General features: G+C 54.1%; 1 protein-coding gene across 6 annotated transcripts in view; it reads right to left on the reverse strand.

Moving 5' to 3' along the window:
- Positions 1 to 8884, reverse strand: part of ARHGEF2 (Rho/Rac guanine nucleotide exchange factor 2) — a 28079-nt gene extending 19195 nt beyond the window's left edge. For 2 of the 6 annotated variants that reach the window (XM_027610811.2, XM_027610807.2), the window contains exon 1: positions 2895 to 3052. In XM_027610811.2, coding sequence (XP_027466612.1) covers positions 2895 to 2957 — 63 coding nt within the window. In that variant the 5' untranslated portion in view covers positions 2958 to 3052. Of the gene's footprint in view, positions 1 to 2894; positions 3053 to 3312; positions 3337 to 7208; positions 7303 to 7547; positions 7677 to 8866 lie in introns of those variants that run through there. The other 4 variants (XM_027610805.2, XM_027610810.2, XM_027610806.2 and 1 more) reach the window with 4 other exon arrangements.
- Between the last annotated feature and the right edge of the window lie 7303 nt (positions 8885 to 16187).

Here is a 16187-nt window from a genome sequence, read left to right on the forward strand (position 1 = left end):
AGAAATGGACGAGGCGCCCTGACCAATCTGCTCGCTCAGGCTCCTAGTCCGCCCTCAAACCAGACACGGAAGCTAAACATGGAACTACTTCCAGAAAGCACGAGCCCCTAATCTGGTGACCACCGCTCAGGACAGTGACCCAGAGCATCTGGGGACAGACAGACACACACACACGTACCCGAAACAGGTCCCACGCGTGCACGGGAGTCACACATTCACATCTGTCCCCTCCCGGATCCAAGGTCGGTTCCAGGCCCCTCTCAATCCTCCGCTGAGCCCAGTCGGCCCTTCCCCAGACATGAGCAACCCCCTGCAGCACTCGGTGACTTGCCCCCCCTCTGCTCCGTCCCAAACCTCCATGGCCCCCAGCATCTCTTCCTGTGCCCCTACAAGCTTCAACCTCCTAGGGACCCCCAGCTCCTGCAAAACTTCCTGGCAAACTGCTAGGCCGGCCAACCCCTCCCTGCTCGCCCACCCCTCCTCTCTGGCTCCGCTCCTCTCCCAGTCTGTCCTGCACACAAAGCCAGCCACCTCTCCTTACTCAGAACAAAGAAATCGCCTCTCCCTCTCTCCCACTCCACCTGCCCCACACACTCCAGGGCCGGGGTCCTGGAGACTCCACAGGGACCCCAGCCTCCGGAGCCATCCTGGAGGCGCCCGCTAACCCCTCTGCTAGACAGGAAAGGACCCTTTGTTCTGAGAGATGTGAAGGTTAGGATTTGGGGGAGGAGGGGGAAGAGCCGGGGGCCAGAGGTGAAGGGGCCTGTGGGGTTTGGGCCTGGGAAGGTAGGAAGCAGAGCAGAGAGAATGAGGAGTGGAGAGGAAGGGGTGACAAGACAAGAAGCGTGGGGCGGGGGCCACACGGCCTTGGTGAGGATGGGGAGAAGAGCTATGCTCCCCCCAGATTTCTCCTGCTCTAAGGAGGCTCCCAGGTGTCAGGCAAGGAATGTGCCAGGGGCGTGGGCTCAGGGCTTGCTCTGACCCATCCTTCCAAATAGGTAGCAGGGGAGACCATCTTCCTCAAATAATCTCATTTCCAGCAGGGCCCCCTCTACTTCCCACCACAGTATAAAAAGAAAGGAGACAGCTGGTGTGCTGGGGGAGGGGGGTGGGGGGATCCAGGGTTTGTTGGCCAAGCACCAACTCCCCCCTTCTGTAACCACAGCTTTCCGGAGGCGGCCCTCCCCTTCCGACCAACCCAAACTGACAACCACCCTCCTCCAGCGGCGCTTTGCCCTCAGATCCACCCACTCAGCCCCCCCAACCCTCCACTCCCCAAACCAAGGCTAGCCGGACAGAAAGAGCCAAGCTTCCGGAACCCCGGGCCCCCCACCACTAAAAAGACCAGGGCATGAGGACCCAGGTAGCTGGCACCCCAGCTCCTCCCAACGAAAAAAGACCCCAGTATCTACGCTCCCAGAGCCCCTCTCTACACCCCTCTCCAGGTCTGCCCCCTACGGCTCCCTCTTGGCTTTCCTTTTTAGGGTGGAACCAAATTTCCGCGGTTTCAAAAAATCTCTCTGCAACCCCCCCCCACCCCCACCCCTGGCTCTACTCCAGGGTCTCAGCTCAAACGGTTGAAAAATAAACAGACTTTCAGGGCTGGGGCCTGGCCCGGGCAGGGGTGAGAGGAGCCCAAGCAGAGCGCAGCCCGGCTGCCGCCCACGTCTCCAGCATACTTCCTGTCTTAGGCCCTACTCAAATCCCTAGTTGCTTTCCTGTTGGCACAATCTCATCCCAGCTCCTGAAGGAAAAGTTCCAGGATGGAATCTCTCCCAACTTAGCCTCAAGACAGGTAGCCAGGCTAGGAGCTAGGAGGGAGGTGGGGGGGAGAGCTTTCCACCATCTTCCGGGGCTCCCAAAGGGTACTGCCCCCTTTCCGGGAGAACAGTGGTGGTGACAAGCACAGGCAGGGACCCGGGGCAGGACACCGGGGTCAGAGGGAAGCCAGAGATTAAACCAGCCATTGGTGGGGTCCTGTCCCTCCTGATAATGGGTACAGTGTGGGTGCCCCGGCAGCTGGGAGGTGCCCCCCGCATGCACCAGCGCTCCCAGCTCTAACTTGTGCACCTACACCTCATTTCCTGGGGTCTGGGGTGTGCAGAGGTCATGGCCTTTGAGAGTGGGCCTGGGTACAAAGAAGGGATAAAGGATACTTGGGAAGGAGGGAGGGCCAAGGATAATTACACCCCAGGCTCTGGAAATAGTAGGTGAATGGGTCCCAAGATGAAGCGAGGAGAGCGGGGAAGAGGAGGGTCAGAGGCAAAGTGCCGGCGGGCGGGCGGGTCAGCCTAAGGCTTCACGCCGGGAGAGGAGGGGACTCAGAAGCCGGCGGGCCAGACAGGGTCGGGGACCTGAGACCCCCTGTTCCAGAAACAGGTGTGCTCAGGACCCCTGAGGGCGGAGGAACGGGTCCCAGCGACACAAAGACCTCTGCTCCCGGCACCTGAGGGTGACGGCTCGGGGAGGAAGTGCGTGGTCCCTCCGCCGTCCCGACCCCAGCCACCCGCCCACCCGAGGGGAGAAGTGAATCACAGCTGGAAAGTCCATTTGCCGGAGGAGGAGGGGCTGACTTTTGTCTCGGGGGGGAGGGGGGAGCCGCGGCGGCGGGGCAGGCGGGAGGAACCGGGAAACCGGGCCTCCCGGGCCCTGCGCCGGATGGCGGGGACAAAGGGGGCCGACCACGCCGGCGACCCCGGGCCGAGGGGTGCCCACCCGACCACACGCGCGCCTCCCTCCTCCCGCCCGGCCCCTGCCCGAAGCAACTTTCTTCCGGGGCGGCAGGGTCGGGGGGTGGGGGGGCTGGAGGGGGCGACGCGGCGCGATCGGTGCGCCCCGGGGCCCCGGCACTCCCCCTCCCACCTCCTATCCCGGCCCGGCCGCCCCGAGCCCACCTTGCTCGCCAGCTCCCGGCTCCGCTCGGTCCGCGCGCGCGTGAGCGACTCGATCCGAGACATGGTCGGGGCGGCGGCGGCGGGCGGTCCCGGGACAGGAAGGTGGCTCGCGCGCGCGGCCCCGCGCAGTTCCTCAAACGCGAGCCTGCCCGCGGGCCCGGGGGCGGGGGCCGCCGGGCCGGGCCCGGGGCGCTGGCCGCCGCTCGCCCCGCCGCCCGCCCGCCGCCGCCGCCCCGCCGGCCCCGCGCGCCCTGCCCGCGCCGACCTCGGCCCGGGAGCCCCGCGGCCCCCGCCCCGCGCGCTCTGCAGGGAGCCCCGCCGCCCGCTCTGCCCGCGCCGCCAGGCCCCGCTCGCCGCTGGGGGCAGGGCAGGGGGGGAGGGCGGGGAAAACCAGGGGAAGCGAAAGGCTGGTCTTTACCGGGCGTGGAGGCGAGGGTGCGCGCCCGAGAGCTCTCCCACCAGCCCCCCCCTCGGCCCCGCCCCGCTCCGCGGCCGCTCCCGGCCCCGCCCCCCCGAACCCCGCCCCCGAGCCCCGCCCCCCTTCTCCGGGGGCCGCGAGGCCCGGGAAGTCCTTCCTTGTGTCTAGCCCCGCTTCGCTCCGTTGCTTCTCACGCCGGAGCCAAGAGACTAGACACCGGCCCGCCCCGGTCCGGGGGCAGTTGGGGTCTGGCCAGTCTCTCCCCAAGAGGCGGGGTGGAGCGGGGCATTCTTTCGGGACGCTTTGCCGCAGCCTGAGCCAGCCTCCACCTTTGCTGAGTTTCCTGTTGCTCGGAAACTACCCCCCCACACACTAGAACCATTCACATTACAGTTCATTTCTGCCTCTCAGGCTCTGCCATCTCTCTGGAGAGCCTCGGGACAGAGCATCCTGCGTGCGCGCGGTCCTGCCCGCTTCCGGCCCCCGCAGGTGTGTCGGGAGGAGGGAGAGGAGGCCCAGCCCAGAGCCAGCGGCTCCCGCCCCGGCTGCAGCAGCAGGTTCCCAACCCAACTCAGCACTCCTGTAGGTGCCAATTTTAGCCTCTGCCACTGTTCTGGGCTCCATGCCTCACCACTGTCTGAGTGGCTGGGCTCCTCACCCCCCCCCCGGCACCACCCCCACACTGCTCCTCTAGCCTCCCTCCTGCCTCACAACTCATCACCTTCTTCGTCACCCGTTCCACTGTTTAGGATCCATGCGGAGCAAAGACCAGAAACAAGGAGAGGGGATCGACCCATTCTAGGCTGGATGGACATTAGAAACAGAAAAGGACTTTCCCAGGGCCAGGAGGGAGGCCGGTTCCTGCAGGCTTGCACCTGCAGGGGAGACCTTACGGGAGGGCCCTAGGAACTCCCCCAACCAGCAATCCTGGCCCGGAACCCCGGACTTAGCCTCCCCGCAGTCAGCAGGCAGGGCTGAGGAATGTACTAAATTTAAAAACAGACAACCAGAAGCCAGAGTCCCGGCCTCCCGGCTCCGCCCACTAGGGGCCCGGAGACCAGGGATGGGCCCAGACCTCCGCTTTTCTCCCAGGCCTGGGGTGGGAGAGTGCCACAGGCTAAGGATGGAATCTTAAAAGGCCACACTGCAGCCTGGGCACCCAGTGGGCGGACCGTGAGGCCAGGACGGGAATCCCACGGGCTGAGAGCTCTCAGGCCCCAGACTCAGAAAAAAGCAGACCTAAGGTTCCAGCCTTTTCCTGCCTCCTCCCCCATCTCCAGTGGGCTTTGTATCCCAGCCTACCCCTCGACCTGTGTCCACCTCTTCCCCTTAGGAGATGAGTGGCCAGGCAGGGGTTTGGGGGTGGGTACAGGAAACCCGTCCACCTTGAGAAACACCTGGACTTTTCCTGAGCTAGGCCTGCTGCCTGACTTAATATTCATCTTCCGCATCCCCGGGAACACCTCCAAAAGCACACCACTTGCATCCCAAACCCTCCACCCCCACCCCACTCCTATCCAGTGATACTTCCCAGATTTTCAGAAATTATTTTTTTAGATACCCCTAAACAAAAGGCAACCCTAATTTCTGCCAGAATCTAAAAGTAGCCACCACCAGAGCAGGCGACTCCTGATCTTGGGGCTGTGAGTTCAAGACCCACACTGGGCGTGGAGATTACTTACGAATAAAATCTTAAGGGGCACCTGGGTGGCTTAGTCCGTGGAGCCTCTGATCCTTGGTTTCAGCTGTGGGGTCATGATCTCACAGTGGGATCAAGCCCTGCCCGGAGTCTTGCTTTGGGCTCCACGCTCAGGGCAGAGTCTGCTCAAGATTCCCTCTCCCTCTCTCTCCCCCTCTGTCCCCCTTTATTTATCTAAAAATAAAATAAAATAGCTCATTTAACTTGACAAATGTGTTCCGCGCACCTCCTGGGTCAGAGGCCATCCCAGGCAGGAACCTGGTGTCGGAGTGTTGGCCAGTAGACGGACAGTTAGAGTCCCAGAGGTAGCCAGGCCCAAGAGCTGTGGTGCCCACGAGCGCGTGTGTTCTTTTCATGGCTCTGGACCTTGTATATTCCAGGACAGGAAAGACTGAAGCATGACTGACTCCAGGGGCCATCCCTCCCAAGATGGTGCAAGAAGGGAAGGGAGGGGAAAGTGGGTTAGGTGAGGTTTACTGACAGGCGTGTGAATGTCAAAGCTCTGGGTCTGCAACACAGCCCCGCCTCTGAATAGCTGGGGCACCGCTAAGTTATCTTGTCTGCAAAATGGAAATTGAAATACTTATCTTTGCCAGAGTGTTATAAGGATAAAAGGAGATGACCTCTGGAGAAGTGTTTTGTCCAGCGCGCTGACTCTAGTCAAATAGGAAGGAATAAGCCACTTCCTCTCTCACTGCTGGACTTCGGTCCAGCCGCACCCCCTGGTGTTTACCTGCTTAGGAGCAGTCCTGCGCAGGGAGGAGGGGCGGAGGGGGCTTAGTGGGGCAGGCACACACATTCGTGAGGCGGGGAGAGGACTGGACCAGAGGCCCAGGCGAGGAAGGGCCAGTGCAGCAAGGTCCTGACTCACTCTGGCTCTTTCCTGCTGCCTGTCGGGCCCCATGCTGCCCACATTCCCCTTCACCCGGCGATTTTACCCTTCACCAAACTTGGGCCACGGGTGGGCAAACGCAGACCCCTGGGGATGGGGATGGCCCCTGGGCGGTGCTCACTTCCCCTGCCAACTCCCACTGCCGGCAGGGAGGGCGGCTCCTGCAGCACACTTCACCGAGCTGGCCCAGCTCCCAGGACGTTGGCCTCAGACCCCAGGGCTCGCCGTTTGCCTGGTTCCCTAGAGAGCTGGGCTCCCTCCTGTCCACCCCCCCGCCCTTCCCCCACCCCCAGCTTTAAGATTCTCTAGCTGCTCCTCCTCTTCTCAGACTGTGTGGTCCCAGGCCTCAAACTCCCCAGTGTGGCCTGTGGTGAGCAGGTGCTATCAAGCGGGTTTCATCTCTGCCTTCCCAGTGCAAGAGGGGTCCTGGCTCCGAGGCTGGCAGAGGCGCGAGCCTGGCACTGTGGGAGGAGGGGACGGTGGGGGGGGAGCCCAGCAACCTTCCTGGGGATAGAATCCCATGGCTCTTGGAGCCGAATAGGAGGATGTTTCCTCTGGGGCTTCTTTCAATGCTCAGAAGCCGCCCCAGGTTGGAAAGTATTTGCATACTTGGGGAGGCCTTGAGAGGAAAAGGGGGTGGCTCATTCTGCCAGTAAATGAAGAAAGTGGCAACGCATTCAAGCAGCGGGCAGAGACCCTGGTTTCACAGAGCCCCGGGGTTGGTAATAAGGGAGAGGGCAGAATACCTTCACCTTCCTGGGGTCAGAACCCTGCACAGCCCCACACACATGGGTGTGCGTGTGCTTCCATAACCGTACACTTTCCAGGCTTCCCCTCTGCCTGTGGTCTAATTTCAACTCTTTCAACTGCCACTTCCACGCATACAACTGCAAGTGTAAAAGCACTTTGCAAACCCTAATACTCTCCGGAGAAGTACAAAGTATTGCTATAATTATGATCGTGATTATATCCAACGGTTAAGATCTCTGCTGCCCACCTCTGTAGCTACGGGGGGCCTAAAGGGAGGGAGGGCTGGGCCACCCTTCGGCTTCTGAAGCTCCTGCCCTTCCTCTGGTCCAGCTGTCTGCAGCTGAAGCTGGCTGCCGAGCTGGAGGTATGGGGAAAGCAGAGGAAAGCTGACGCCGCGGGACACAGGGAGGGAGTCTGGAAGAGCTAGCATGTGAACCACTGCCCTGAGTGTCTGTCTCCCTGGGAAGTTGCGGAGGGGAGCGGATGGGGGTGAGGAGGAATGGAAGCAGGGAGGGCAGGGGGGCCCAGGCCTCCTGCTTCCCCACCAGCTCCTACCTTGGCCTTTCCGGTCATGCCCAGGAGGAAGCTGAGTGTGCGCTGCAGTGGGGAGCCTGCCCAGGTTCCCAAGCCCCCTTCCAGTCGGCCACAGCTGCAGACGGAAAAGGAAGAGGTGAGGAGGTGGAGACGGAGCTGGGAAAGGGAAACAAGATGTTCCGGGGAGACGGCGAGGCAGGTGCCTTGGCGGGGAGGGGAGAAAGGAGGGCTGAGGACGGCCTGCAGACGGAGGCGCCTCAGCCCACCCCTGCCTCACGGATGTGGACAGATGTTTGTGGCCCACTGCTGCCAGGCCCCTCCATCTGGGAGGAAAACTCCAGGCTCCTCCCCCTCTCCTACCTCACTCAGGCCCAGTCTCCTCTTGCGCTGCTCCCCAGTGACAGATATGGGGTGAGGGCTCTCCAGAAGGGCATGTTCGCCTCAAAACACAAGAGCCTGTGTACGACCCTCTGCGCTGTCTGGAAAGGGCCTCGGGCCTAAAGCCAACAAGGAGTGGATTTCCTGGGATTTCATCAGCCCCATCCCATGAGCTAATCCCAAACCCAGAGCCAGGAGGATGTGTCAGCTAGAGATTTTCAGGACCACGAATCAGAGCTTGGCCACTTAAAGGGCCATGGCTAGCGCACTCAGCCGCACTGTCTGGGAGAGCTGGGCCGCTTTAACCAGGCTTCAGCGGCAGAAGCCAAATAAACAGGTGCTGATTTTGTGCGCTTATTTTCCTGGCTGCAGGAACTTCCCAGACTCCAGGCAATTCCCGAGCTGGGCCTGCAGCCCCTGCCCTCCCCACCCCACCCCGCCAGAGCCACTCCCCACTGGTCAGTTATCTGAACCTCCAAAGCTGTCCACGGGGTCCTGGGCCACCGTCTCCCCCTAAGACTGTCCGGCTGCCGCTCTGCCCACTCACCTGTCTTCAGTGACAACAGCAAGCAAGTGCCACTGTCTTATTCATCAGACGGCCTGGGGTCTGGATACAACTTTTCTTTCCCTAACTCCTTTACTATCTGATGGGGCTACTGGGAACTTTCTAACCCTTCCCTGGCCAATGAATAAGAGGGTGAATTCTTGTGACGCTCAGGGAGAAGGAAATCTGGAGGCCTTTGATCAGAAATGTTAAGGGGAGGGGCGCCTGGGTGGCTCAGTGGTTAAGTGTCCCACCCTTTTTTTTTTTTAAGATTTATTTATTTATTTTGAGAGAGTGAGAATGAGAGAGAGACAGAGCACATGAGAGGGGGGAGGGTCAGAGGGAGGAGCAGGCTCCCCACCGAGCAGGGAGCCCGATGCGGGACTCGATCCTGGGACTCCAGGATCACGACCTGAGCTGAAGGCCGTCGCTCAACCAACTGAGCCACCCAGGCGCCCTAAGTGTCCCACTCTTGATTTTGGCTCAGGTCATGATCTCAGGGTTGCAGGATCAAGCCCGGCATCGGGCTCCACACTCAGCACAGTCTACTTGAGATTCTTTCCCTCCCTCTCCCTCCACCCCTCCCCACCGCTCATGTGCACCTGCTCTAAATAAATAAATATCTAAAAAAAAAAAAATGTTAAGGGGAGCAACGTTTCAGGAAGCAGAGACCCTTAGAGTTACAAAATCCATGGTCCAGTCCCATTGCGCCTCTTCCAGTTAGGCCTTTGAAGGGCTGCGGGTCTCCCAAACTCACCTTTGGCTGAGGTCAGTGGCAGAGGACTGGTAGAAATTTCCTGCTGACACAAAAGGAGACAAGAAGTGTCCAGGGCTGCCTCCCCCACCCCCTCCTAGATCAGGTTCGCAGGCTGCAGGTGCTTGGGCAGCCTTTCCTGAGGGCTGGTGCTGTGGAGAAGGGAGGGAGGTGGGGTCTGACTGGAGTGGAGCTGAAGAGCTCAGGGGCCAGGGAACAGAGCGGGAGGGCTCTGCAGAGCAGGGGCCTGGGGGCCTGACGTCTTAGTTCTGTCTCTGCTGAACGGAGAGAGCACAGGTTTCACCCCAGCTCCCAGGTCCTCACCTTGAGGACAAGGTGCATTATAGGTAACTGTCCTCCATCTCTGGGGACCGGGGGTGCTGGGGAGCCACAGTCTGTTCTATGTCCTCCTTCATTGGAAGGAGGGTCTCAGAATGCTAAAGTCCTGAATTCAGGTCTCTCATGTGAACAAAGGCATCTTGCCGTTTCCAAGGGTGTGTGGTTAAAAAGAACCCAGGACATCCGGGCTCCGAACAGATGGCTCTGCGGGCTGGTGGCAAGACAGACAGGGCAAGGGGCCCCCACTGCCTGACTCCCGCCCCCCCCCCCACTCACCAGCTGGATCAGAGCAGCCCAAAAGGCAATTGATGCCGCTCATGGATACAGACTTGGAAAGCATGCCAGGGGCCGAGCGGTCCAAAGGGCCAGCAGACGGATGACAGCAACTCTGACCCTAGAATCATGTCAAGAGTCCTCACACGAAGTCAGGCTTTATCCCTCTCCCCCTCCCCCTTCCCTGCAGAGGGTCTACCTTCAAGCCCTCAGGCTCCCACCCTCTGCACTGCCCACATCTGCGACATTCCACCCGAAATCATTGGCAAGTTATTCCTGCTAGTTAGCCTTCTGCTCTCTGCCACAGTTCAAGCCCAATGGGGAAAGTCTCTTAGAAAAAAATGTACACCAAAGGGTTTCCAGACATGACAAACTCAAACTATAGAGGCCAAGCAGGTCATAAAAACAAAAGGACAGACCAAGACAGCCTGGGGTTAAGACAAAAGGAGCAGGAATATTCATGAACCACACACCCAACCATTAGGAAACAAATATTTTTCTCAAGCCTACATGAAGCATTACAAAAACTGGTCACATATCAGGTCATAAGGCAAATTTTAACATATTTCAAATCCTCTATATCATAGAGATCACAGGAAACGAACCAGAAATCCCTTTCCAATGGACTGGATAAGGAACCTGTGATATATCTACACATCAAAATACTGGTCAACAATGAAAATGAACATGCCACAGCTCATCTGACAATATGGACGAATCTCACAAACATAATAGTGAGGGAAAGAATCAAGAAACAAAAAATGTATGTCCTGTATGATTACATTCATATAAAGTTTAAAATAAGCAAAACTAGGGGAGCCTGGATGGCTCAGTCAGTTAAGTGTCTGCCTTCGGCTCAGGTCATAATCTCAGAGCCCCACACTGGGTGTAGGGAGTACGTAAAAATAAAACCTAAAAAAAAAAAAGATATTTTATAACAACAACAATGAAAATACTATAGAATTACAGAACAAAACTTGTGGGAGATGGCCAAAGTGGTTTTTCAGGGGTAATTTATAGCCTTAAGACGCTTATATTGAGAAATTTTAAAAAGCTGAAAATTAATGAACTATGCCAACTTTAAAAGATTAGAAAAAGAACACAACGAGCTCAAAGAAAACAGAAGGAAGGATATATTAAGGATAAAAGCAGAAATCAGGGCACCTGGCTGACTCATTTGGTAGAGGATGTGACTCGTGATCTCGGGGTGGTGAGTTTGAGCCCCACATTGGGCAGAGAGGTTACTTTAAAAAAATTTTAAAAATTAAAAAGGCACAAATCAATGGAGTAGTAAACATAAAACAGGATCAATAAGGCCAAAAGTTGTACACAAACCTCCAGTAAGATGGCAGGCAGAGGGAAGGCAAAAATTGAGGAAGAACGTGGGGCAGACCCAACGATTGGAAAGACAGGAGAAGACTGACCACAACTTGATGATAGCAATTTTTTTTAAAAGATTTTATTTATTTATTTGAGAGAGAAAGAGTGAGAGAGAGAGAGAAAGCACGAGGGGGGGGAGGGTCAGAGGGAGAAGCAGACTCCCCTCTGAGCAATTCAGGACTTGATCCTGGGACTCTGGGATCATGACCTGAGCCAAAGGCAGACACTTACCAACCGAGCCACCCAGGCATCCCGATGATAGCAATTTTTTAAAAAGATTTATTTATTTATTTGAGAGAGCGAGAATGAGAGAGAGAGGGAGAGAGAGAGAGAAAGAGAGAGTACATGAGATGGGGGAGGGTCAGAGGGAGAAGCAGGCTCCCCGCTGAGCAGGGAGCCCTATGCAGGACTCGATCCCGGAACTCCGGGACCACGACCCGAGCCGAAGGCAGTCGCCCAACCAACTGAACCACCCAGGCACCCCCTGATGATAGCAATTTTGAAAATGCAAACAAAATTCCTTACAAAAATGTGTGTGTATCTGTATCTATATAACTTGACAAAACTGAATCTAGAAGAAATAGAAAGTCTGAATGGTCCTACTGAAGAAATGGAATTGGTAGTTAATCTTTCTATAAACAAAACAAAACACACCAGGCCAAAAACATTTTATAGGCAAGGCACAGATCTCTCAAGGAATAGAGCACTGAAATCTTATGCAAACTCTTCCAAAGAATAGAAATGAAAATTCTCCACCTCTTTCTATAATGTGAGTATGACCTTGATTCTTAAACTGCACACAGGCAGTGTGACAAAGGAAGATTTGGGGCCAATCCCTCTTACCAACATAAGTACAAAAATCACAAACAAAATTACATGTAAAGATTTTTCTCCTGTTAAGCCACGACTCGGGTCGTGGGCCCGGAGTCCCGGGATCGAGTCCCGCATAGGGCTCCCTGCTTCGCGGGGAGCCTGCTTCTCCCTCTGACCCTCCCCCCCTCATGTGCTCTCTCTCTCTCCCCCTCCCTCTCTCTCTCATTCTCGCTCTCTCAAATAAATAAATAAATCTTTAAATATTAGCAAACTAAAGTAGATTTTCAATGTCTACAAATTGTTTGCAGCTGCCCCCTCAAGGAGGCCTCTATCCACTCCTTGAGTCTGCGCTGGCCTGTGACTCCACTAGATGAATACAATGTGGTGGAAGTGGCATTATATTATTTTTGAGCCTGAGCCTCGAGAAACCTTAAAGCTGGGGTGCCTGGGTGGCTCAGTCAGTTAAGTGTCTGCCTTCAGGTCAGGTCATGATCTCGGGATCCTGGGATCGAGTCCCGCGTCTGGTTCCCCGCTCGGCAGGGAGTCTACTTACCCTTCTCCCTCTGTCCCTCCTGCCCGGGCTCATGCCCGCTCGCTCGCTCGCTCGCTCTCAAATAAGTAAATAAAATCCGGAAAAAAAAAAAAAAAGAAGAGGAAACCCTAAAGCTTGCACCCTTGTCCACTTGGACTGCTTTTTCCACGTGAACGAGCCTAAGCCAGCCTCTGGAGAGGCCATGTGGATGAGAACCAAGGCATCACAACTTTCAGCCGGACAATCGACAGGTGTGAATATGGCCAGCCTTGGCCGCCCACCCTACTCAAGCCACCAGACACCTGCAGCCATGTGAGTCCAGGTGAAATTGGCAGAACATTCCTCTGAGTTAAATCCAAATTACCCACCCACAGAATAGTGAGAAGGAAAAAAACATTGTTTTAAGCCACCAAGTCTGGGGTTGATTTGTTATGCAGTGTATGAAACACATAATCTGTCATGACAAAGTTGTATTCATCCTATGGATACAAGGCTGGCTTGACAGGAGAAAAATCTTTACATGTAATTTCCCTCAGTAACATATTAAAGGAGAAACATAACCATCTCCGTAAAAGTAGAAAAGCATAGAAGAAAATTCAATACCCACTTATTGTAAAACCAAAGCCTTGGCAGTTAGGAATAGAAGAAATCTTCCTTAACCTTATAAAATGTGTCCTTTAAACACTTACAGCCCAAAATCAATTTCAATAAGATGTACTCCCTCTAAAATCAGCGACAAGGAGGGCGCCTGGGTGGCTCAGTTGGTTAAGCGACTGCCTTCGGCTCAGGTCATGATCCCGGCGTCCTGGGATCGAGTCCCACATCGGGCTTCCCCTTCTCTGTGGGGAGCCTGCTTCTCCCTCTGCCTCTGCCTGCCACTCCCCCTGCTTGTGCTCACTCTCTCTCTCTCTCTATGTCAAATAAATAAATAAAATCTTTTAAAAAAATAAAAAATAAAAAAATAAAATCAGAGACAAGGATACCATCCTCGTGAATAGAAGCATTAAAATAAACTGCACTGGTGCTTTTTCATTTAAAAAAAAAAAAAGACAAGACAAGAATACCCGTAATCATACTGCTGCTCAGCACTGCGGCGGGATCCTAGCCAGCAGAGAGGGCAAGAAAAAGAAAGGAAAGGAATAAAATATGGAACAAAAGAAACAAAGCTCATTTACAGATGACGTAATTGTCTATTAGAAAAGAAAAAAAATCACAGATAAATTGTTATAACAAGGGGCGCCTGGGTGGCTCAGTCATTAAGCATCTGCCTTCGGCTCAGGTCATGATCCCGGGGTCCTGGGATCGAGCCCCGCATCGGGCTCCCTGCTCCGTGGGAAGCCTGCTTCTCCCTCTCCCACTCCCTGTGCTTGTGTTCTTTCTCTCTGTCAAATAAATAAAATCTTAAAAAAAAAAGGAAGTATAACACATATGTAAAACATGCACTAAAACATACCTGAGATTTTAATTGGAGTTGCAATGAATCTGGAGAGTAATTTAGGGAAAGTTGGCATCTGTACAATGTTGCTTCTTCCTACCCATGAAGATAGTACACCTCTTTCTTTTCTTTTTCTTTTTTTTTAAGATTTTATTTATTTATTTGACAGAGAGAGACACAGCGAGAGAGGGAACACAAGCAGGGGGAGTGGGAGAGGGAGAAGCAGGCTTCCCGCCGAGCAGGGAGCCCGATGCGGGGCTCGATCCCAGGATCCCAGGCCCATGACCTGAGCCGAAGGCAGACGCCCAACGACTGAGCCACCCAGGTGCCCCAGATAGTATACCTCTCTCTAATATCATTTTTTGTGTGTGTGTACAGGTCTTGTGGACATAGATTTATTCTTAGTTATATATTTTTTAAAGATTTTATTCTTAGGTATATTATACTTCTTTTGCCAAGTTTTAAATTTTAGTCATCCAGGTGGATGTCTTAGAAGGTATCTCATTTTGGTTTTAACTTGTATGTCCCTGTTGAAAAAAATCTGTTGGACAATTTTCTTTTTTCCTTTTTTTTTTTTTTTTTTGAGAGAGAGCACGTTGGGGAGTGGGTAGAGAGCTAGGGAGAGAGAGAGAATCCCAAGCAGGCTACAGTCCCAGCACTGAATCTGACTTGGGGATTGACCCTGAGATCACAGCCTGAGCTGAAATCAAGAGTCAGATGCTTAACAGACTGAGCCACCCAGGCACCCCATTTATTCATATTTTTATTGGCCATGTACATATCTTCCTTCATGAAATGTCTGTTCAAGCCTTTGTCCCCTTTTTTAAAGATTTTATTTATTTATTTGACGGAGAGAGCAAGCACAAGCAGGGGCAGTTGCAGGCAGAGGGAGAAGCAGGCTCCCCAGTGAGCAAGGAGCCTGATGTGGGACTGGATCCCAGGATCCTGGAATCATGACCTGAGCAGAAGGCAGACGCTAAACGACTGAGCCACCCAGGCGCCCCTTACGTGTTATGCTTCAATAAATGTTTGTTTTTTAAAAATTAAGAAATTCAGGGGTGCTTGGCTGGCCCAGTTGGTGGAGCATGTGACTCTTGATCTAGGGGTTGTGACTTCGAGCCCCACATGGGGTGTAGAGATGACTTAAGAACAAAATCTTTGGGGCGCCTGGGTGGCTCAGTCGTTGGGCGTCTGCCTTCTACTCAGGTCATGGTCCCAGGGTCCTGGGATCGAGCCCCGCATCGGGCTCCCTGCTCCGTGGGAAGCCTGCTTCTCCCTCTCCCTCTCCCTCTGCCTGTGTTCCCTCTCTCGCTGTGTCTCTCTCTCTGTCAAATAAATAAGATCTTTAAAAAAAAATCTTTAAAAATAAATAAATAAAAATTAGGAAATTCTGTTTATGTAAAGTCACCACAGGAGAAGGAAAAGACGAAGCACTTTTCTCCATTAATTGCGCCATATATAACAACAAAGGATAGACATGGGCAAAAGACGTGCCGAGGAAATTCCCGGAAGACACGCACACGTGACCTGTGTACGGAGGAGAAGATGCTCGGTTGCATGTGTGGTACGGGTCATTCAGACTCATGCTGCGGTGAGATTTATAACCGCTAGATTGGCAACATGAAGAAGTCTGATGGCTCCGGATGCTGGAAAAGATTTGGATCAACAGAAACTCTCATATACTTCTGATATACTTCTGATGGGGCTGGGAACATGCCATGATCTTGTAAAGTTGAGGTGCACACTCTGTCACCCAACAGCTCCTCTCCAAGCCCTCGGGAAACTCTTACAAGTGCCAGAAGACAGATAGAGGATGTTCATAGTGACACTGTTCATGATAGCAGAGTGGACATTATCTAAACGTTCAAGGGTAGAGCCGGATGAAAATGAATAGACTCTAACCATCTGCAGCACATAGATAAAAATTAGACACAATGTTGAATGAAAAGGCAGGTGATAGACAATTTTGTCCAATGTAATCATTGGTTTTAAATTCAGCAACAAAAAATAATATATTATTAGGTAATGCATATATATTTGTGTTAAAACTATAAAAAATGTAGATGGGTGATAAAGAAAATTCAAGATAGTGATTATCTCTGGGCGTGGGGCAGGCGAGGGAGCAGCAGCAGAGAATAAGGCAAGGCAAAGACCCCCCAGGCTTTGGTGGTGTACTAGGGTTTGAGATGGGTGACTGATTTATTGGGCATTCGATTTCAAACATCATACTCAGAAGATGAAGGGGAGGGGCGCCTGGCAGTCTCCGTCGGTGGAGTGTGGGACTCTTTTTTTTTTAAAGATTTTATTTATTTATTTGAGAGAGAATGAGAGAGAGGGAGAGCACGAGAGGGGGGAGGGTCAGAGGGAGAAGCAGACTCCCCGCTGAGCAGGGAGCCTGATGTGGGACTCGATCCTGGGACTCCAGGATCATGACCTGAGCCGAAGGCAGTCGCTTAACCAACTGAGCCACCCAGGTGCCCCGAGTGTGGGACTCTTGATCTCAGGGTCGTGAGTTCCAGCCCCACATTGGGTGTGGCGGCTATTTAAGAAGA

Source organism: Zalophus californianus, chromosome 10 (assembly GCF_009762305.2).
Source record: "Zalophus californianus isolate mZalCal1 chromosome 10, mZalCal1.pri.v2, whole genome shotgun sequence".
NCBI classification, from domain to species: domain Eukaryota; kingdom Metazoa; phylum Chordata; class Mammalia; order Carnivora; family Otariidae; genus Zalophus; species Zalophus californianus.